The following is a 24,874-nucleotide window of genomic DNA, read 5'->3' on the forward strand; positions in this document are numbered from 1 at the left end:
ATTTCCCTGTGTTTATAAGCCCTGTGTTTCCTAGCCCCTGTGTCCGGTCTATCGTCAGTGATGTTCGTCTCTCCCCATGCTCCTCATTTCCTTGTGTGTTCAATAAACGGCTTATTGATACCTCCACGTCTCCGCGCTCCTTGTATCCCGAGAGGGAACGTGACAATTACTCGCAGCTCATATCTGTCAGATTCATACAGTGAGGCTTTTCTTTATGCAGGTTCAAAATCACAGGTGGCATCTGTGTAACTGTATATTTATCAAATGTATATTTATAAAAGTGAGTATACTATCACAGAGGATATATTTTGGGAAAAAATGTAATAATAATAAAAAATATATTTTAAACTTTAACAATACATATATATTTTTTAATTAATCTATATTTATTTATTTATTTATTCATTTATTTTTCAATAAACAGCCAAAACATCCTCAGTGGTTGTGCTTTTAGTGTTTCTGTTTACACCAGAGGCCATATAATATTTGCATATAAGGCCATATTCCTTTTAGATCAATGCATAATTCAATTATTTCCAGTTTCTGAATGTGTACTGGCACTTTAGACCAAATCCCACGGTTTCAAGCCACTTTGGTGACCTTTAAAGCTAGTTCAGATCCATTAGGTCCTGGTGGTGCTTGTTACGTTGCTTTTGCATAAGCACGTCTCAGCTGACGGTAATAACAATATCCCAAGGTAGACTGCAGTTTGCTAAAGCAAGGAAATTGTAGTTGTTAAATTGCATTTATGTGTTTTATGATTTGATTAAAAAATGTATGAATAATCTTCATTAATTAGGCATAAATTAGGCAAATTGTTATTTCCTGGTTCTGTTATGTCAGATTATGTGGCTGAGGCTTCCTAGACCTTGCAGGCAACATAACACAGTGATATCTTGTAATGTTTTGTTCTCTCTCAGGTCATTATGTACAACAATGGTGCATCAGATTCCATGTTTGGACACTAGGAGTTAGTAAGCATGGATTCCTAAGGGAAATACATTTAAAAGAAAAAAAAAAAGAAATTAAATTTTCTGAAAACTGTGTGGCATAATTTACTCTAAACCTAATTTATAACCCTTGTGGTTTAGTGCTCATTAGATATTGTATAGATGTGTAAAATCCAGATGAAAAGGGATTCAACGTGTAATTACTGACATCCAGTTCTTTCCAGAAATATCAGTGTTACTTTGTTTACATTATTTCCCCCTTTGGTTTGCCTATAAACATAAGAAACCAAAAAAATCGCCCCCCGCTTTGATATAACGTGTTTGTAGTAATGACTGTTGTAAACCATTGAAATGACCATATGCATCTTTAATGTTACGCATACCAATATCTTATTCAGATTTTTTTTCTCTGCTGTGTGGTCCAAATAATAAAGCTGGTGTAAAACAAAATGAAACAGTTACACCGGGAAGTTTAAAATATTCATATCTCAGCAAATGTTATGTCATACAACAAGCGAGATGTAAATAAAATGTCCTGTTGAAGATGAAAGATTTTAGTTTTATTACTATAGCTTTGACCATAAGTACTCATTTCACATCATAATTTGTGCAAATTAATGACGTGCCGGGGCTAATACATCGTGACGTACTTTGCAGGTCGATTTTCGAAGAGGGTGTGTAACTCTGCGAGTTCATAATGTTGTGCTGTAAGTCAGGCTGAGAAAGCAGAGCAGCAGACGAAGCGGCGCGAACTGACAGCACGAGAGCATGAGGAGCAGCAGTCAGTGTGAACGCGGAGCAGCTCAGCGTCAGAGCACGATGAGCCCTGTACACAACTCAGCCCTGATGCTCGCTGTCCTCTTCATCTCCTTCATACCCATCACCACAAGTAAGTCTCTCCTGTTACTTGAGTGATATTAGAATAACTTAGCTGAACTTTAGTGGCCTACTTTCTCTTTAATGAGAAAGCTGATTATTTCAGTCAAATCATTCATTACATTTAGCCAAATGTTGGTCCTAAACAAGAACGTGATAATGAAAATAATAGGTAGCCTATATGATGTATCGTGATGTATCAAGTAAAAGACTGCTTCTTAAACCAGAGAAGGTTAATATGTTGATATTCTTGTAGAAAACAAAAAACATGCATGTCCTGTCAGCGACAGCCAGTTTAGTTTTCTTTTAGTTTTCGTTTTGAAAAGCTTGCTATCTTTGCTGTTTACCTCACATTATGCTATAGAGGCTTTCCTTATTTTTTTATATTTATTTGATTCCTCAGTGTTTGCTAAACATTCTGTAATTTAGGCTATTAGTCGGTAAATAATACAGCATGTGATGTGTCCTATGCCTCGTCTTATTCGTTTTTGTTAATAAATGTTATGTAGGCTAGTTTGTCATTGTAACCTACTGTTTTATTGTTGTTGTGCTTTTTAATTAAGAATAACAATGAATCTATTTTTTGTTTTAGTCTTAAAAAGTGAAAGGTGTAAGCAAAATAGACAATTAGCCTACCTTTTCTTGTAAAAGGTGACACCAAGATTGCGAATTTGAAAGTGAAAGCGCACGAAAAAAGGAATTCCTGCTCACAAAATTTAAATCACAAATAATAGCTACCCATGAAAAAGAACGGGTTGAATGTTGATCACTTTCGTTACCATATAACTATAATATAAACTATGATAAAAGTTCATCAGCATGCATTGATTAATCAAATGTAGCAAAAAAAAGAAAAGAAAAAAAGTGTGCCAAATTAGGCTATGTTGTGCCACAAACTGAGAAAGTTAGTCGCAAAAGTGCGACAGTGGGAAGACTGAGTCTAGAGCCCTGTATGGGTAAATAAATCTATGAGCTGCTGCACGCTGTCGCTGATCCAAGACTTGCGCTCGCATTTCAGGACAGATGTCAAGATTGTCATTTGCTTAATCGGGTCATTGTTGCATCGTCACAAAAATGTGTAATTTGCACGTCTTTTTAAGCCAATCGGTACTGGTGGCTCCAGAGGCTGTTTCAAGGCTGAGCTCTCACAGTCACATCCAAAGCCGCCTAGAGAGTATATATTGATTTATTTTTCGTAGTTTGTTGTTGAGTTGCCAAATACACACAAAATTACGCAAAAATGGCCGTCCTGGCCAGTATCCAGGTTTTTTTCTTAAGTAAAAGTGAACAGCTGAGAAAGAAAACACATGTGTATAGGCTATGGATCCGTGCATTATTTCTTCTGAGAGCTGAGCAGTTCACATGTCGCGTCTTTTGCGTGCTCAGGTTCTTTATTTCAAATGTAGATGTGCCGCAAGCGCGGTCATTATAGAGGATTTTTCATATTATGCACATTATAGGTCAGCACAAACTTCATCCTTTGGCGCGTGAGGAGGGGGATCCGACAAAATGAGGTACCAGATCGGATTTCGGAGGTGCCAGATCCGGATCCGGTTTGTTCTGGCACAAATTAAGCCCTGGCTATATGATGTTGTTTATGTGTGTGTGTGTGTTGTAGCAGCATTATGTTTTTCTGGAAACCTTACAAATCAAACAGTAACAATCAAAGAGAAGTTTTTGAAGATCATTTAGTTTGAGATCATTTAATATCACAAACAGTGATTTTTAAAACCAAACATTCATTGTTGCTCTCTCTCCACCAATATTATCAGTCCATATGACACGATGCTCCGGTATTGTCTAGAAGACTGGAATAGTGCAGAATGTGGACTGTTTTTATGGGTCCTTTCTATTGGTCATCATAAACAGTATTTGTCCTTTTGCAGGAGCTTGACATCTATCATTTTAAGGAATAGATTGTGGAAAAGAGTATACAAATTATTTTGATGATGAAAAATACAGTAAACAGTACTGTAAAATATATAATGTTGCAATTTAAAATAGGTGTCTTCTATGAATATATAGTAAAATATTATTGATTGCTGTGATTAAAGCTGTATTTTCAGCATCATTTCTCCAGTCTTCAGTGTCACATGATCCTTCAGAAATCATTCTGATATGCTGATTTGCTGCTCAAAGAAATTCAATCTTCTTTCAAATAAATAAATAAATAAAAAGCCTTATTTCAAACTTTTAACCACCAGTGTGTATATAAAACAGGATAATGCATGTGAATTAATAAGCAAATTATATTTTTATTAGGTCTATAATATAAATAACTTTCCTATGCACAGCACTTGAAAGCAAAAGTCTTCAGATTTACATTGTTCGATTGAGAACGATTTTTAACGCGTGAAATCACGGAAGAAAGCAGATTTACATGAACTCTCATGTCTGCTGAAAACTGCATTATGTAGCCTACATTATGACGATCCGAGCGCGCTATATTAATTAGAATTTTTGAATGAAGTGGACCGCGCAGGCCATTTGTTTGGGCCGATGGAAGGATATAGCTATGTACATTTACTAATAATACATTTTTTATATATATTACGCAAAGAGCCGGCCCACATTGTGCAGCGGCCCACCGGGAAAACTCCCGGTACTCCAGATGGCCAGTCTGCTTAGCCGTTATGGTAAAATTATGATGCCGATTAAAATGATCCCTCTTGGTGATTTAAAACATGTTATGTCTTTTAGACGCCAAGCTGCTATTATTTTGAATGCTGAATTTCAACACCTGGACGTTTCCGCAAAATTGACTTTGGCAGATTATACAATTTTTATCAGCACTGAATCAATGAAATGCTTCTCTTGTGGGGTCTACGGACATACAAAATTGAGATGTACTAATAATAAAGTGACTGAACAAAGATGAGTCAGGAATCCTAGGCATCTTTCCCTCAGACTTTCTTATCCTTCATTAATAATATTCTTTTGAATGGTGATATTTCTCTGACTTTTCCTGAGTTCAAGGTAGTTCTTAAAGATTGGGAATCTGATGATAACTGTCAAACAAAATTGCTGAAAGGTTATGGTGCTATGGTGTTTCATTGTATTGGGAAAAAAATGTTATACCAAATTTGTGTAAAATCTGTACATTTGGGTCAATTGAAACAAAGACCAGATACAAAATGAAGGTTTTGGTTTTCTATTTCAGATGAGGTTTTTCCATCATGGAGGTTATTGTACAAGCCTCCTATCTCTAAGAGATGTGGGGATATTCAGTGGAGGATACTACATTGTATTATAGCCTCAAACTTTTGTGTCTAAGATTAATGAGACTGTTTTACAGACATGTCCTTTTTGTAATGCCCTTGACAAAGTTTTTCATATGTTTTGTGAGTGTCTTAGACTTAACTCGTTATTTGAAATATTGGACAAAATTATTGTAAGATTGGGTTTTACATTTACCAACAGTCTATTTATTCTGGGTTGCAGCTATACGAGGTCTTGGCAGCAACAGTGTACACTTGCTAATTTTTTAATAGGACAAGCTAAACTTGTTATTTTAAAGTCTCATCAGTGTAAAAATGCCGGGGAAGATGCGAGTTTAGTAACTCTGTTTAAGTCTTTAGTGGAGTCAAGAGTGCTGATTGAATATACCTACCAACATACTAATAATGTTGGTAGGCCACAGCCATATCACCCTGCAGCCCAAGACTGGTTGCCCACTGAAGCTAAGCAGGGTTGAGCCTGGTCAGTACCTGGATGGGAGACCTCCTGGGAAAAACTAGGTTGCTGTTGGAAGAGGTGTTAGTGAGGCCAGCAGGGGGTGCTCACCCTGCAGTCTGTGTGGGTCCTAACGCCCCAGTATAGTGACGGGGACACTATGCTGTCAAAAAGCACCGTCTTTCGGATGAGCCGTTAAACCGAGGTCCTGACTCTCTGTGGTCATTACAAATCCCAGGATGTCTTTCGAAAAGAGTAGAGGTGTGACCTCGGCATCCTGGCCAAATTTTCCATTGGTCTCTGACCATCATGGCCTCCTAATCATCCCCTTACACTGATTGGCTTCATCACTCTGTCTCCTCTCCACCAGTAAGCTGGTGTGTGGTGGGCGTTCTGGCGCACTATGGCTGCCGTCGCATCATCCAGGATGCTGCACACTGGTGGTGGACGGGGAGACACCCCCCCTCACAATGTAGAGCGCTTTGAGTGCTTAGAAAAGCAGAAAAGCGCTATATAAATGTAATGAATTATTATATTATTATTATTAATAATGTCCTCTATTTTGAATGGAAATGGGGTGTTGGGGGGGGGGGGGGCTTTGGTGACTGTGTGTGATTCTGGAAATTTGTTTTTTAATTGGCAATGTTTAGGAATCTTATGTTTTGGTTAAGTTTTTGTTTTTTTAAGCTTGTAATGTGTGTATAATTAAAGTGTAAATATACTAAAAATATACTAAAATTTATACTGAAAATGCATGTACATGTATGTATGTACATATTATGTATGTACATTATGTATGTAAAATACACTGCAACTGTACTTTTGCTACTAAACTGTTATACTTAAAGTCCCTAAACTGGAAGAACTAATTTTGTGCTTAAAGCACTTTAACTATGCAGAAGTAGCATAGTGATAGTGAAGTGACATTCAGCCAAGTATGGTGACCCATACTCGGAATTCGTGCTCTGCATTTAACCCATCCAACGTGCACACACACAGCAGTGAACACACACACACCGTGAACACACACCCGGAGCAGTGGGCAGCCATTTTATGCTGCAGCGCCCGGGGAGCAGTTGGGGGTTCGGTGCCTTGCTCAAGGGCACCTCAGTCGTGGTATTGAGGGTGGAGAGAGCGCTGGACATTCACTCCCCCATCTACAATCCCTGCCAGCCCGAGACTCGAACCCGCAACCTTCGGATTACAAGTCCGACTCTCTAACCATTAGGCCACGACTTCCCCAAGTAGTGCTGAAGTACAACTAAAGATATATTGGATTGTGCTAAAGTGGAACTATTGTAACTATACTTCAGGTACACTTTAAATATCTTGTATTTAAAGATGATATTATTCAAAGAACATACAGTCCTCATCAATAGTGACATTTTAGGTTTAATATTAAGAAATGCGCATTGTGCACAAGTAGTACTCTAAATCAAGTTTAATTATCATTTTTAATCTCAAGCGATATGTCAGTAAATATGTTAATAAATTTGAACTGCACTTGTATGAAATGCATTTTAAATATATTACTTTTTTACTAGGGTAATTATTTATGAAATCGAATTTGTACAAATGTAAAAATCTGCACAGTTCAGTTCATAACACTAAATCAAACTGGATTAAATTACTGATGACAAGCAGAAATTATGACCTTTATTGTGACACATTAAATGGATGGAATTCAGAAATATTGCAACAGGTATAAAAAACAACTGTTCTCCGCCACTGCAACTTCTGTCTTTATCTTTTCTTTAGATTTACGTTTTACTGATTTCATGTTTGAAAATAATTTTGATCTTTATTGAAGGCTTAGATCTTTTCAAAATGTGCTGCATTAGTGTGTCAGTAGATAATAAGCAGGAATGCTTGTCACATGACAGCAGTGATGTCACAAGAATTTGAATAATATTATACCAATGTAAAAAAATGCAGAAATGCCAGGAGAGACGTTGTCAGATTATAGCCTTGACAACTACAGTGTGTGACTCATTTATTAATACACAGATACAATTATACCATCAGGACTGATTGTTAAATGTCAGAAGAGACCCAGAGGGTCATGAAGATGCAAGTTTATAACATTAGATTAGACCTTTTCTCTTTTTGGGGGGTAATGCCTGTACTATTGGTTGTTTTTGACTAGTTACAGCCGAATGATCAGACTTTTTGAGAGACCTACACAACAGATCATTAAACAAACTCAGCTAGATTGGAGATTATTCCATTGAGGGAGGATGTCAAAATCACCAAAACAAGAAAATTGACAAGCAGGGGTAATTAATTTCAGACCTGTACAACTAAAGCTCACAGGGATTACAGCTGTCAAGGCTTCCAGATTGATTTCGCTGGCAATTTTGTGATGCAATTGCAAGAAACCTCATTATAATGACGATAACAAGATTTGAGATTTACCAAATCGTTATGACCAATAGAGACTTCAACTGAATGAATTCATTGTCAAAATAAGATTTTATTTCTCTGCCATATTCTGTGCAAAATTCATACAAATGTTTTATGTTAGTAAACTCCACTGTACTTGTAACACTAAACATTATTATTGGGATGTAATAATGCTTTCTGCATGGATTGCAGGTGCTCCAGTGCTCTTGAATCCATCTCCAATAGAGCATGAGCAGTTACTAACCCAGGTGTGTATGATTTACTGTCAATAGACATACTTATGAGTTCTTTCATTTTTACCATAGATTAACTCTCCCAATAAATCACTTATACTGCCTTCAGTTATATACAAATTTCCTCAGAGACAAAAGTTCATTATAAATGACTTATCCCACATTTGCTCAGTTTCAACCTGTTAACTTTACTCTCTAAGGTGATGATTACGTGCTTTGTTTACATGTGCTAACTGTTTGTACGTGATATGGGTATTATATGGGTAAACCTGCAGAGGCTGGGATAGGAAAGCATATTTTAATGCATGTTTATGGCTATGGACTGAAATGAACAACGCAACACATAAATGATATGTAATTCATTTTGAGTTTGCTCTTTGTATTTGTTCTTTAAATCTTCATTTATGCAAGCCCTAAAATTACAATTGCACTTCTCTTTTGTTGTAGATAACTGATCTGTGCTCGTTCTACCTCTCTGCAGACCCATCTTTTAGAGTGAGTAATGCAGCGTTGTTGCTATTTGCAATACAGCTACTGTGTATTTTTGAGGAACCAAACAGAGAGTGGATTATTGTATAAATGTAAAAGAGAAATCTAGAGAAATTTTGTGCTAACTTTGTGCTAACTGTTCTGTGAATCCCAGTGAACCAAGTGAATTGTACTTTTCTATTAGAATTAATTTAAATATTTTAACACTGTCAACAATTTTAGTACAAGGCATATTGTGTTCTGGACATATTGAACCGTTAAAATTTTAGTTAATTCAGTCTTTTTGTCAACTTGTCTTCTTTTGATTAGATTTGTATTTCTCCTTAGAACTGACTGGTCATAGGCCTCAGTGATCTGAGCTGAGTACACAATAGAGATTGTTTCAAAGCAGCTTTACAGTATTAAACAGGAAAGTAATAGAATCAGTGATTCTAACTTCACCAAATATAAGACAAATTCAAATTCTGCTTTAAAGCAGCTGTAGCAAATTATTGACAAATGAAGACAGTAGTGTTATTTAGCTCAAGTCAATTCCATGTTGATTCATTTCAGTTCAATACCAGTGTTGATGTTGCAAAATGTATTAATAATAAACTATTTTAAAGCTATAAAGCAGCTCTACTGATCCATAAAAAATAGTTTTCACTCAAACCTGAGGTGTACATGCTCAGATCAACGAGGCCTACAACTAATCAGTTCCAAGAAGAAATACAAAGTTGAAAGAAGACAAGTTGGCAAAAAGATTGAATCCAAAATTTGTTAATAGCCTATAGCTATTAAAAAATGCTGATCATTTTTGACTGGGAACAGTGAATTACTTTAGGATTTTAATCAAAGTAAAAGGTTTTTTTACGTTTCTTTTAACATTTGCCAGACATCTGATGTCTTGGAGGACCTGTGTTTCCTAATGCTGGGATCACTGCAAAAATCGGAGGTGAATATTATTCATGCCCACGTGCAATCAGCACACACAAAAGATTTCACAATATTCTACACCTCATCGCCAACCTTTGCATATTTGTTTATTAAGTAGTTGTGCAAAAATCTGTCTGGGTCTAGTTTTCAGTATAGCAATGCATAGATTAATGAAAAGACAATTATTATTATTTTTTTTTTTTTGGTACATGCAGGAGATCATAGCTCGAGAGACCAGCAAAAGGGTGAGTGTGTGACATTTGCAGCCTTAATTTGAGGTCGTCTCAGACACATTTAGTGCAATGACAATTCAATGACACCATAACATACACATCCTTTTACAGTGCCCACCAAAAGTATTGGAACGGTAAAGACAAAATTGCTCTGTTGGCTGTAGCACTTCCCATTGAATCTGGTGGCATTTTCTTGAATATTGGTAGACACGATGGTTTTGTACCCTTCCAAATCCATTCTGGTACTGTCATCATACATTAAGTCATCAGTAAAGTTGAGAGGGCCTGTTCCAGAGACAGCCATGCATGCCCATGCCATGACACCACCTCCACCATGCTTTACAGATGAGACTGTATGCTTGGGATCATTTGCAGTTCCCTTTTTTTCTCCACATTTTTGCTTTCCCATCACTTAGATAAAGGTTCATCTTTGTCTCATCAAAGGTTCATCTCATCTCAACACAGTTCCACAACTCTTCTGGCTCACCTTTGTGCTTTTTGCGAACTCTAATCTTACCTTTCTATTTCTATTCTCTTGATTTCTCCATGCCCTTTGTTTTTGCTAGAGCTCTAATTGACTTCCTCTTTTCTTTTAGCATCCAAATTGCTTGCTTTTCTCTCAAAGTCAGCTCCCTCATATTCACCCTGGTTTGTGTGTGTCATCATCGAATGCACGATTCAGAATACAGAAGTAATGGATATAACTGATACGACACATTCCCTGCTTTTAATATCTGAAGAATTAATGAAACAGGACACAGCTGATCACTAAGAAAGACCTGTGAGGCAACTGTTCCAATACTTATGCTCACATCAGATAGAGAGATGAAACTCTAAAAGTGCTGTTCTTTTTATTTGGTAAAACATCTGTGTTGAATCACCCAATAATAAAATGTGACTTTCTGTAGTTTTGTCTCATATTCATCTTTTATTAATCATGTTTGTAAATATCTTGACTCCACAGCCAACAGAGCAATTTTGTCTTTACCGTTCCAATACTTTTGGAGGGCACTGTATCTTTTCATATTTGTTTGATTGTAATGGTATGTTTTCTTTTTTATGGATTATGGTGTTCTTTTTAATTCTTTGAATGTTTTTAATGTTCTTGTCTGTATTGATTTTTGGTGTTTGTGTAACTTCTGTGTTTGGGTTTTGTATTTGTGTGTCTATACATGTATGTGTAGTTTTTATTTCATTACACTAAACCGAATGGTGCAGGATTGTCTGATGGGACGGTAGGTTTCCTCATGGGTTGCTTAGTGTCTGCTGCTTTTAACACTCAGTCACTGTTACTACGCTGCACTGTCTTCAATAACACACCCAACTGCATGTTGTAATTAGGGATATAATACTCGGGCATTAATTAAAGCTCACGTGAATTAAATAAATTGTCATTTAGACCACTGTGCATTTCCTTTTTGGGACAAGGTCATGGAAAATCAAAATGCAATATAGCCACATTCTTAGGAAGCTGGATATAAAGGATAGTGTAAGTAACTGCAAAATAAATAAAATAAAATAAATAAAAAAATAAACTTAATAATACAAATGACAAAAGAAAATTACTTGAAAATTATTTTATCCTTTTACCTGTATATTTTATTAATGTTTCCACTAAGTCTAATAGCAGAAATAGCGTTAAATGCATCTTTAGTATTCAGATTATTTTCAGATAATTATCAGATTATCGTCTCTTACTATCTTCTCTTTAGATTCCATTGCATGCATGCAACCTCTGATATCCTATGATTCCTCCTTGACAGCATTCACACTTATGGCAGGAACAGAAAAGCATTACATTGATTTTATCATTTCCTTTTTCCCTAAAAATAACCTAAATTTTATAATTTGCACTAGATATTCCCTTGAAATTTTAGATTTTTTTATTTTGTCTGTGTGAATTAATATCATAATTTTGGCAGTGACTCAAACCAGAAGAGAACCTAAATTAATCTTATCATTAAATTTTCCACATTTAATTTACATGCCATTTTGTGTTGGTGCGGTCAGAGGACATTTTCAGTGTCTTTTCCTCCCAACTCTCCATTCCTTGCATGCTCACCACATTTCTTCTTTAAATGTGTATCATACAGACATTTATTAATGAATTTTACATTTTAAAATATTTATATGCCAGTTTAGTGATACATTTCAAATATGCAGCCAAATGTACTGCATATTTGTAACAAATCGCTATATATTGCTTTTAAACACTTCCTCACATATTGTATGTCATGTGCTCTGGGATGGCCTGCATGTGATTGCGTTTTTACTGACCATCAATGCACCGTGTGTGCAAAATGAACACTGAGTCGCAGACACGTGTGTATGAAATGAATCCTCTCTGCGACCCCTGGCCAGTCTCCAGGAACAGATGTTCATGGTTTTCATATCACTCCATGTCTGTCTTCATGATATCTCTTTATATATGTGTACGTGTCAGTCTACTGTGTTGCACCCTCTTCTGGAGCTCATACCCCAGCTTGCCAGAAGAAGAAGCAGGAGAATTAAATTAAATGTATGTATCCTGCATGCTTACCTTCATTCAGACTACATTAGTGCTGCGAGTATGACACACTGAGAACCATTAAAATAACTGCTAAAGCAATATTTAGTTTGGGTAAGTGACTAAATACTGTATGCCCAGGGTTGGTATTCAGATGTCAAGTTTAGGACATTTAGCTGTACTAAACATAAGACATAATTAAATAGTGCATATTTTTTATTGAAGAATTATGATCATGATATTTCAAGAGTTTTCCCATGGTCTTGGAAATAAATGGAGTCCATTGTTGTTAAATATTACAGCACTTGTGTGTAGCTTTGTGTATTTTTGGAGCCCCTACAGGTATGCAAGTGTAATTGTAATTGTTGTAATTACAGTGCATAGCTGTACAGCAATCCACCCTTTTTCGCAGAATTTCATACCTGCTCAAATTAAAGGTCATTGCACATTGAGTCCGAAATATTAGCACGTTAAAAAATAAATACGACCTCACATTGTGTCAATCATGTTTACACACTGCCTCCAAAACTTTCGTCCATCATAAAAAAAAATTCAGATCAGGTTCGATTTTCTGTTTTTGTATCCATAGCTAGCATTTTGATAGGAAAGCATGACAACAACAACAAAAATGCATATGAAAATTTCAGACTCAGTGTGCAAGGACATTTACTCCCAGAACAGATGTGGTAAAAAACCAAGCTATTCGCCTTCTTAGAAACCACCACCAGTATTACTTTAAAACTGATAGCCTATTTAGAGGTTAAAAAAGTACATACAGTTGCTGTAATTGCATGAATAGTTGACAAAAAACAGCTTAAATTTAGACGGATGTTCATGGAGAGTGACTGAAGTGTCTGTTCCTCTCAGTCCTCTGTGCTGCTTGATGAAATGCCATATGCTGTTTGATAATATCTCATCATGACTTTGCTCCAGGTCTTCTTTTCTGACCATCAGTAATTGTTGATTTTATTAAGTGTTAAGTGTTAATTATTAAAGTTCTAAGTGTTAATGATTATTAAAACAGACAGTGCGTGTATCTGTGTTTATACACCACTACCCGACAACCTATCTCTCTTTCTCTGGTTGATGCTGGAAATAAGGTTGTCTTATTATTCATTTATTCCTTTTTTGAATTACATACGGTACCATTCAAAACTTTGAGGGTGATGTGAGGGTAAGTTTTGTGTGTGCGTATGCATGTTTGAAAGAAGTTTCTTATTCCCACCAAGGCTTCATTTACTAAAAATAAATAAAAACAGCAATATTCTGAAACAGTATTATAATTTTAAATGCCTGTTTTCTATTTGAATATATTTTAAAATGTAATTTATTCCTATGGTAATATTATATATAATAATATTTATTATATATATAATATATATATACAGTTGGGCAAAAAAGTATTTAGTCAGCCACCAATTGTGCAAGTTCTCCCACTTAAAAAGATGAGAGGCCTGTAATTTTTATCATAGGTACACTTCAACTATGAGAGACAGAATGGGGGGAAAGAATCCAGGAAATCACATTGTAGGATTTTTAAAGAATTTATTTGCAAATTATGGTGGAAAATAAGTATTTGGTCAATAACAAACGTTCATCTCAATACTTTATTATATACCCTTTGTTGGCAATGACAGAGGTCAAACGTCTTCACAAGGTTTTCACACACTGTTGCTGGTATTTTGGCCCATTCCTCCATGCAGATCTCCTCTAGAGCAGTGATGTTTTGGGGCTGTCACTGGGCAACACGGACTTTCAACTCCCTCCAAAGATTTTCTATGGGGTTGAGATCTGGAGACTGGCTAGGCCACACCAGGACCTTGAAATGCTTCTTACGAAGCCACTCCTTCGTTGCCCGGGCGGTGTGTTTGGGATCATTGTCATGCTGAAAGACCCAGCCACGTTTCATCTTCAATGCCCTTGCTGATGGAAGGAGGTTTTCACTCAAAATCTCACGATACATGGCCCCATTCATTCTTTCCTTTACACGGATCAGTCGTCCTGGTCCCTTTGCAGAAAAACAGCCCCAAACATGATGTTTCCACCCCCATGCTTCACAGTAGGTATGGTGTTCTTTGGATGCAACTCAGCATTCTTTCTCCTCCAAACACGACGAGTTGAGTTTTTACCAAAAAGTTCTATTTTGGTTTCATCTGACCATATGACATTCTCCCAATCCTCTTCTGGATCATCCAAATGCTCTCTAGCAAACTTCAGACGGGCCCGGACATGTACTGTCTTAAGCAGGGGGACACGTCTGGCACTGCAGGATTTGAGTCCCCGGCGGCGTAGTGTGTTACTGATGGTAGCCTTTGTTACTTTGGTCCCAGCTCTCTGCAGGTCATTCACTAGGTCCCCCCGTGTGGTTCTGGGATTTTTGCTCACCGTTCTTGTGATCATTTTGACCCCACGGGGTGAGATCTTGCATGGAGCCCCAGATCGAGGGAGATTATCAGTGGTCTTGTATGTCTTCCATTTTCTAATAATTACTGGTCTGTGAGAGCCAGAAATCTTGCTTGTTTGTAGGTGACCAAATACTTATTTTACCGGGGAATTTACCAATTAATTCATTAAAAATCCTACAATGTGATTTCCTGGATTCTTTCCCCCCATTCTGTCTCTCATAGTTGAAGTGTACCTATGATGAAAATTACAGGCCTCTCTCATCTTTTGAAGTGGGAAAACTTGCACAATTAGTGGCTGACTAAATACTTTTTTGCCCAACTGTATATAATATTTTTTTTTATAATAAAAAAATATATATTAATTTATGCAGTATATATTGCATATATAGAAAGTATGCTACATTTAGATTAAATGTAATATTTATTAATTTACTCTTTTTGCCAATTTAAGAAAACTATTTTTAATATGTACCTTTTAATTTTTCGTTGTATTTAAAAGTATTAATTTCTATATTATTAAGCTGTGCTTGTGCACATACATGGCTGCACGAGGCTGACATGTGCAAGCATGAGTTTGAGTCCATCTAATTGTATGTGCAGGATGTGAAATGGCTCAACCGTAGATGAACTGCTCCCCTCCATTTGAGAGGTAATTGAACGCTAAAAGTGTTATTGTGCTATAAGGGTAAAAGACAAAACTGAACAAGAGTTAATGACTGCCTCACTCTCATACAGGAAATGGTCCTGATGGATTTTGTTGGGTAGATAAAGCTCTTTAACCCCTAACGAGACTGCCGTCATCAAACCTTTGATTCATCTGAGGACCTCTGATGACTGAGTCAAAGTTGTGTACACAAAGTTTGGTAGCAACGTCAGAAAGTGTGATATTTGGAGCACATCTATAACAATCCCTTCTGTGCACAGGATGACCTTCAGGGGCCCGGACGGATCCAGAGCAGAGGATACTTCCTTTATCGGGTAGGTTATAATATATATGACTACTGTTTATTGTTCAGCACAACATGGAAATTGAATGATCTTCTTTACATTAGTAGAAAAGCAATGTACAGTGCTGTAACCGTCATTGAGGGGGATAGTTTTCCCACAATATTCAGATTAGTTAAACATTAAAAAAAAAAATTTTTTCAAATGTGTTAAATTATGACTTTTGGTTTCTTCCAATCCTACATGATATTCACATACTAAATTGTTGTGTTTATTTTTTATTTGAATGTGTTTGAGTAATTTTGTTATGTGTTTGATTTTTTTTTAATTAATTTATTATCTTTGTTTTAGTTTTTTTTTTTTAATACTTTACATATTTCAGTTAGGTGGCAAAGCAACATTTTTAGTTTTCATTTAAATTTAGAAATTGAAATGTTTACTTAATGTTGTACTTTATCTCGCCTTTATTTAAATTATGAAAATGATTGATAATAGTTTTGTTTTTAGTTAAAAAACAATGTGACATACCTACAGCATTTCACATTTTAAATATATAATTTTTTTCTTATTACTTGAAAAAACACTTCTCTAAATATTTTTCTGTGTTCTTTTCTGCAGCCACGAAATGGAAGAAGATCTGATGAGTATGTGTAAAACATTAAAGAATTGAAAAATCAGGTATTTCTTTCTTTTTTTACAAATGAGAAAAATCTGTTTAAACCATATTTTTTCAATGTGTTTCCTACATGTGCACTGGGTCTAGAGTCACACATTTTTTTTATACTAGTGCATCTGTCAATGTCTTAAAAAATCATTTTTGATGAATATTTTCAGCAGCACCAGATCCTATCCTGCAGATGTCCTGATCAAGAGCCAGTCAACCCTGAAACGTTACGTCACTCGTTCCAGAAAACACCCCTCTATTGAATTGTGATGTTGAATGTACAGACAGAATCCAAATAAAGTCTTTTATCTGTTCAGACGTTCCTGTTTGTGTAACTGTGCCGTGTCTTTTGAATTAAAAGCATTATAAAATATTTCTTCATCGTGGCAGTGTGCTTTTGACCAAACTCACTATATGTGTTTTACTGTATATTGGAATGTTCCCGAAGAACAAAGAAATAAAACACTTTTTTTCCCTCTCCATTTATTTATTGAAAGCACTAGTACGACTCTGGTTCATTCTCTCTTTCTCAGATGAATGTGTGTTTTTGTTATCCTGCTATCTACAGCGATTAGTCAAAAAGCATTAATCAACCTTCCGATCACTGCCATTTTAATTGGATTTGTACATCTAAACAGCGTGTTTCATGAACTGCATCCTTTCTGATAAACATCTCTTTATCGGTTTAGTAGAATCTTGCTTATGGTCTGTTGTTGGGCCTGAAATAACAAAATAGGTTACGTCATGGATCGTGACTGCATTTCCTTTAAGAAACGTGGCACAAACTAAGAGTGGGTATGAGGTACATCACTTCACCGGTTATAGACAGACAGACCTAGAGGGTACGACTCAAAACACATTTGTCCTGTAGTGGGTGTTTTGTAGGGGGCTGGGTGTGAAAAAGGAAGCTTCGGGGTTGTGAAAAGACGTCGAACGCAATCAATCCGAGGGTATGAGAGGAGTACACAAATGAAACACACACTTGTTATCGTCTAATATAGGTTAGAAACAAACGTTGCTGGTTAGTTGTAAATTGAAGTGACCCACGGCCCTGGAACTCTGATTACTTTCCTCTTCTGACACTTTTATTTCCTTGAAGAAGGTATACGTTTTTTATAATAGAAGCTTAATTTACAAGCTTAATACCAAAAGAACCATTTTCTCTTTCATCCTGCATTTTAGTTGTTTTATTTGCAATATTTGCTAACCAAAATTTATTCAAGTAAACATTTTTTAAAGTTAACTGGAGATAATAATTATAAAATAAAAGGTATAGCTTAAGTGCACATCAACTTTTATGATACAATGTTTCCTAACACACTTTTAAAAAGTGCACTTTGTAAACAAGTACACATATTTTGATTTGTTGACTAATATACTAAAAGACATGTAAAGTTGATTAGTTACTTGAAAAAAGTGACAAAATATTATGGTTGCTGTAGTTCTAGACTAAATATGAACATGCATTCACTCATCTCTCATCTCTCTTGGACAAACAAATTCAGTATTCCTCAGACTTAAACACAAACCTGCAATAATTAAGTGTTAACATAAAAATCCATTACGTGTTTAATCCCATTTTATTAACGTGTCTTTGCTGCTAACCAATGATCCAGTTTAACCACACTAATAAGCAAAAATGACTTTAGATAAACATAACTTTTTCTTTTTTTGTGATTGAGAAGAAAGTGTTGAACTTTCCTCTCTTGCATCCTATTCTTCATGCAATCCAGAATAGCAGCACAGCTGAAAGGTTTGTTTTCAGCTTGTTCATTTCACATTTGGCGTGAAACTTTTTATATTAAAAATAAACAAGCAAACCCAGGCTAGATGAGAAAAAATAATGCAAAGGTAACAAAAGCCCTTGCGTTCCATAAAAAAAAACTAAACGCAGTTAATTACTTTTTTTAGGGAGTAACACAATATTGTAATGCATTTAAAAAAAGCAACTTTCAGAATCAGATGAGCTTTATTGGCCAAGTGTTTACACATACAAGGAATTTTTTATAGTGACAGAAGCTCCACAGTGCAACAGAAAGACAGCAACAGGACAGGACACAGATAATAAAGAATAATATACAAATATCCAAATAGGCAATGTACAAAGCAGCAAAAACAATATATAATATAGACAACTATGTATGTACAGGTCAAGTATGTGCAAATTAGAAATGAGAAATAAAAATAAGTGAGTGTGGTGAATGGATAATGTATTATAGTTGTGTGCTCCACGTTTATTGTTGAGTGTTCATGAGATTTAAACTATAAATCTCATAAACTCATGAAATTTTAATTTATATCGTTCATAAATTTAAACTATAATGCATTTTTATTTAAATGCAGTTAACATGCAATTTATATTCAGTTCACACTTCAGATTAATTTCCTTAATAAGTATTACTTTTTAAAAGTATGATAAAATGTACTCCTTTTTCCACAAGGGAATAAAAATAAATCATGAAAACGGAAAGAGAATTTCTAAGTAAACATTTTGTACCTCATTTACCCCTAAAGAGTGCGTATTTGTACCTTTGCACAGGCCTAAATTATCACTTAAATATCCAAAGCAAGAATATGTACTGTATATATAACAGGGCTTCTCAAATCTTTCCCTGGAGGTCCAATCTGCTGTTTGATTAGGGTTAGAGCTAAACTCTGCAGGAGTGGGCCAGATTTGAAGATCCCTGGTATATAACATAGAAATGGTGTCAAACGATGAATTTAATAATATGACAATAGCACCACCGTGTGGTTATTTGTCCCCTGCATCGTATAGGTTAGTTGACTTTGCTCCACTGGGTGTCACGCGATCTCCACTCATCATAATAACAGCGCCTGGCAAACAATGTCAAACCGTTTTTATGATAAAAATATGATTATAATTTCCCATATTCTCCGTCATGAAAATAGCAGTGGGCTAAACTCGAGTTGTCATTACTAGCCTACTTTAAGGCCTGGTAAATAAAATAACGTTACTGTTGTTTCACACACTGGCATTTTTAACAGGATAAACAATAATTAGCAGGAAAAAAACTTGCAAAATGTGCAAATAGCGTGTTCAAATAGGCATTTCCCCCTCTTTTTAATTTTTTAATTTTACTGTGAACAATATAACTTTATTATGTTGAGTTAGACTTAAACATGAAGAGTCTGCGCGTGCTTTTTTACTGATTTGTATGTCACTGAAACATTAACATGTTTTCACTACGGAAATTAGTACTAATGCAAATTATGTAAAGGTTTTTAAATAGCCTTCTATAAAAAGCGTAAAATTGCCGTGGGCCTCGTTTAAAGCAAGCGATATTTTTCATCCACAACTGCTCTTAAAATAGTCATGCAACAAAATAGTTTAGCCTTCCATTAAGTGAACGTCTTTGCTGTGCGCGAACTCGCATCATCTTTCTATTGGACAACACAACTGTCAATCAACACGTCATGCACTAACATTTTCGCGCGCACTGTGGTGGTTTCAATATAGGTTGACGTGCGTATTTGACCTAATTGGCTCTCGGCCAAGAGAAAGAGAGCGACACATGCGGGCCAAAGATTAGGTACTTTTGTGTAACATAAAATTCACACCGAAACACAACAATTAAAAGATAGCATGGTATTGTCTGTTTGAAGTTATTGAAATGTTAAAACCGCCACGGAAGCGGTGAAATTGAATAACTTCAAACAGAAGTTTGCAAAACTGAGCATATAGGCTACAAATGATTTCAGAGACTGATAAATGTCAAGCATTTTAGGAGATAGATTTCGTGCGTACACTTTACAGTTAATTGACGGTTTAATCTATTTTTGACTCATTTTCTTTTTATTTAAAATGTGCGCTTTGTCTCCTCACACTGTTCAAGCTCCCGTATTCATGAATTAAAAAATAAAATAGAAATGCATGATCAAATCTGTTTGTACGTTATTGTTTTTCGGTTTTCTTAGATGGGCCTATTTTTGTTTATTTTCTTTTGTAAATGGTTAAATGCCTTTTTGTTTAATTAATGCCAAGTTATACAGTTTTACTTTATCTGGTATAATGAGTCGTTTAGGCCACCTCTATATTATTCCCTTGGCGTTGAAGAACCTTTATTTAGTTTTTTTATGAGTTTTCGGTTGTGTATTTTCTCAGTTATTATTTTATTTTGTATACTTATTATTTGTATTATTTTTATACGCTTGAATGTTTTACTTAATTTATAGAAATATCTGCTATTTTTAATCCCCTTTAAGTTGAATAAATTTTCTGTTTCTTTTTAATACATTGTATTCTATGCAACAACAACAACAAAAAAAGCAATTTAACAAAACAACTCTCGAGGATGCTCGCATGCAAAGTAGCAGCCAGGTCTTGCTGCTTGTTGCCAGATTGTGTGGGATTCTGCTCTAGCCGTACTGCGCATGCGCGTGGGAAGCCTGGGGTAGGCCCTGCTGTTTTTCTAACTCTAGTTCAATCCTACACTGCCGTCTCAACCAAAACAAGGCACAAGAAAATCCCCCTCCTGGACGGCAAATAACCGAGGTAAGAAAATAAGCGGACTCGCAAGATTGCATTATTTTAAGAAAGCGCAGCGGAAGTCCAGTGTCGGATTTGATACAAGCGTATATGAGGTGAAAATACGGTGGAGTGTGTTTTTAATGCTTGCCTGGGAAGAATACGAAGGCCCGGTGACCTACATTTGTTCTACCCTTACTGAGGCAAGGGGAGTGTACGATGTTGCGCTGCCAAATGTTCGCAACCGATTTAAAGCCCGGACATCTCTCGTGCATCGCTTGATTTAGTCCAAGCAGAAGCTATATTTTTGTGGCTTTGTATTTAAAACTTTGTTACTATATTTATCAGCTATGCGCGTATTACCCTGTTTATACCGATGACGCGCGTTAGTCAGTCTGTAAACTCGCGCTTCTTCAGGTCATATGTTACAGTGTTACAATGAAGATGTCGGTCTTGAGCCGATGCATGAATATCTGCCCGTGAACGTGAATCTGCTTGTGTATTTCACTGTGTACACAGCCTGAGCGTTTTGCCGGGATTGCGTCTCCGAGGATGGGAATTAAATCCATTTTATCGCAGCTCTGGCAGAGCAACCTGTAGCGAGCTCGGCTGAATATGTATATCCCATCCTTTTACTAACCAGCCGCACACACAGTTAGTTAACAACGTCTTGGAGAGTCTGGCATTTATTGCAGCTTTGCGCATCGCTCGGCTCTATTTAATTGTCACGCGACCGGGAGTGAAACGTCAAAAAGAAGATAATTCCGGTAATGAATTGCTTTTGTTTAAACAGGTCGTAGTGCACATTTCTCCGTGTAGCCTGTTTCTGTTAATTCTCTGAGTTTAACGAGAATAAAACGGTGAAAACCTTTATATCGACTGGTGTTTGGGTTTCTCTGTGAAGGTGAATTGGGGTTATTTGACGCGGTTTGGTGTGTCTGTAAGCGAATATGATTGTTGGTATTATTGTTGAAGCATAAAAGCGCCTTTCTAGCGTTGTTGTGTCTGATAACGGCGCGTGTCTAAATCCCTAATATTGTCTTGTTAGGCAGTTCGCTAGGTTTTGTCTATATCACTTATTTTCAACACACAGCTGCCACTGATGAATAATTTTAAAATTGAAATTAATCCTCAATTGTAATTTCAACCATACACTCGTCACGAAATTAAGCCTTAGCACTTGAATATTAATTAGGTTATACAAAAAATGAATTGTAGTGAAAATAAAGATTACTGTTATTATATATCAATAAACGGTGATTATTTGGCTGATTCCAAATCAAACCTAAAATGTGAACATTAGCCTAGTTAGAAATGTAGCTACATGGATGTATTAATTTAGCTGCTGATTTTTTCTATATAAAATAATTCTTATTGTCGCATTAATGAGTAATTCGATGTTTTCATTCTGAACAGTCAATATATTTTTATTGTTATTATTATTATTATTTTTTTAGATTGAATTTGATAACTTCCCATATCTCCCACTGTTGTTCCAGGGATTTTGTAGATCAGTGGATTCATACATGGCTCAGCATTCAAAGACAAAATATGACTTTTGGTAACACTTTAGAATAGGAAACACATTCACTATTAACTATGACTTTTCCCTTAATAAACTCTTAATTTGCTGGTTATTAATAGTTAGTAAGGTAGTTATGTTTAGGTATGGGGTAGGATTAAGGGACCTAAAATATGGTCATGCAGAATATGTGGTTTATAAATAATAATAAACAGTCAATATGCTAGTAAAAGTCATTCAAATAAGCAACTAGTTAATAGTGAGAATAGGTCCTTAAAATAGTGTTACCTAACTTTTTTGTTAGTAAATCAAAAGTGCCACTGTGTGTCAGTGGATGTATGTCATGAGCATTGACAAAAACCGAGTCTCAAAAAAGACACGTTGTATCTGGATTTTAATATAAGGGATATGTCCCATCCGTCACCACTGTTAAACGTGCCTTTGTTTTTAGGTTCGCTCTGGATAAGGTGTGTTCGTTTACCACCCAACATTTCTTATCAAAATAGCTTGTGTGTACACGTGAATAACACTCTGTAAATAAATGAAACTGCCGCATGATCCCCATAAAAGGAATCCTAGAAAACAGGTTGTTTTTCACCTTAACAATGTTGATCAGCACCAGAGGTGGAGAGTGTTTTCTCACATGTTTTTTGGCAAAGCAGTTATTTGTCAGCACATTATTCCCCTTACAAAAATTCACCTTAGAAACCCCCGATTTCACAATGTTCAGTGTCAAGGTAAATTATCATTGGATCGTTCAAACAGTATAAGAATTTTATTTATGCCAGTGGTGGTTAATTCTTAATGAAAAAATTGAATTGCATTGTTAATGCTGTTGAGAAAATCATAAACCTGCCATGCTTCCTGTGACTTTTTGAGTGCTTTTGTGGTTTATTTGATTTGTTTGTATATCGCCATTGTAAGAACCTTTACATTGTTTGAACAAGTTCAGTCAGTAATTGAATTGGTCATGAAGTTGAAGTCTGTGAGGGCATTCAGGGAGAAGTCAACTGCAATGTCACCCCAGCAAAGTCATGCCCATCTGACTTAACAAGTTTGGCTGATATCGCTTTTGACAGCGTTTGCAAATCTATCACAACCTTGCACCCTACTTTATCACATCTGCAAGTGTGCAGCTTTGTCTGAAAGCTCTGGGTTTTGTTTTATGAATTAAAGTCATGGTGTTCAGAGTGTAGATCAAAAATATTAATAAGAAATGAGGTGTATGTTTAGATGTTTAGTTAAGAAAATGTAATTTAGGATGGAAAATGGAGAGCACAGGAGTCAGGGCAGGTCACAGAGTGCGTAATTTGTAACAAGACCTTTCATTCAGGTTTGTTGCTGTACCCTCTTGAATTCTTGTACACGCTTAAAAAAGAAAAAAAAGGTGCTAAATAGCACTAAAAGTGGTTCTTTGGCTCGTAGCACCTATATCTTTAATGATAGTGCTGTACAGCACCTTAACCACCCCAAAGAACCGCTGAAGAACCATTACAGGTTCTTTATAGGTGCTAAATTGCACTTAAATTGGTTCCCCTATGATTACGAGCCAAAGAACCACATAGCGGTGCTATGTAGCACCTCAACTACCACAAAGAACCAATTTTTTTGGTGTGTGTATCATTTGCTATTATTTGCAGATGTTAGTCTAGAAATGTTGTTCTCAAATATTCCAAGTGGTTTTTGAGATTGGCTGACTTTGTAATGAAGTCTTTTGACCTAAAAAGCGCCAACATTGAGTTGATCAAGCCATAAGAATGGCTTAAAAGAATAAAAAATAAAAAAATAAAATTATGTCAGCAGCATCATGTTGTTCCAAACCTTTGTCTTTCTGTCTTCTGTGGAACATAAAAGAAGATATTTAGAGAAATTTCAGTGGGGTTTTTGTCCTTACAATGGAAGTCAGTTGTCACCAAAACTGTTACTAATAATCTTCATTCTACAACATTGTTCCACAGAAGAAAGAAAGTCATACAGCTTTGTAACGGAGTAAATGATGATTTTTGTTTTTGGGTTAGCTATCTCTTTAACTGATATTGTTGACATTAATGTTGTATTAAAATGTTTGTCATCTCACTTCAAGTTATGCTTCAGTCTTGTATCTGGTGAACAGTTGGCTCATTTGGGTTCATTAGCTAAAAGTAGCAGTCTAGTTAATTTAAAAATTAAATTAGAAAAAAAAGACAGATTGGCAAAATTATGTATTGGTAATAGAAAAAGCGAAGATAATTTGTGCACTACTTACAACCATGGATTTGAGGTGGATTCCAGATGTGTGGTGTTAGGTGGTCTGGAGTTTTTAGTCTGCCAAAAATGGTCTTCTAAAGTATGAGAGCTGGTCAAGAACGACATGTGAGTCATTGAGCATGCTTGTTTATATGCATGCATAAATACGAAGAGGTTCCTTGTAATCAAACCTAATTAGTTATTAAATATTATAATTTGGCCTAAATGAAGGCTATACAATTGTTTATTAGAGAAGGAAATTATATTGAGAGTACTTCACGCAGAGTGGACATCATTTGAAATGGATGTTTACTGTTACTTGTCATGAAGAAATTATCAAAGAAATGAG

General features: G+C 35.8%; 2 protein-coding genes across 2 annotated transcripts in view; both read left to right on the forward strand.

Annotated features, from left to right (window-relative positions):
• Positions 1-1,650: 1,650 nt before the first annotated feature.
• LOC306843902 (neuromedin-U-like) lies at positions 1,651-16,281 on the forward strand (the record flags this gene model as incomplete). The annotated part of the gene is made up of 9 exons (XM_079375608.1): positions 1,651-1,839; positions 8,094-8,149; positions 8,582-8,629; positions 9,498-9,557; positions 9,754-9,783; positions 10,956-11,006; positions 12,215-12,289; positions 15,607-15,660; positions 16,246-16,281. The coding sequence occupies exons 1-9, from the start codon at positions 1,719-1,721 to the stop codon at positions 16,279-16,281; spliced, it is 531 nt and encodes a 176-aa protein (XP_079231734.1). The 5' UTR covers positions 1,651-1,718.
• A 4,419-nt stretch (positions 16,282-20,700) lies between these two features.
• Positions 20,701-24,874, forward strand: part of LOC306843919 (circadian locomoter output cycles protein kaput-like) — a 55,610-nt gene continuing 51,436 nt past the window's right edge. Inside the window, exon 1 of the mRNA XM_079375640.1 lies at positions 20,701-20,804. The gene's annotated coding sequence lies outside the window, so the exon portion shown is untranslated. The remainder of the gene's footprint in view (positions 20,805-24,874) is intronic.

This window comes from Barbus barbus (assembly GCF_936440315.1).
Source record: "Barbus barbus genome assembly, chromosome: 24".
NCBI classification, from domain to species: Eukaryota; Metazoa; Chordata; class Actinopteri; order Cypriniformes; family Cyprinidae; genus Barbus; species Barbus barbus.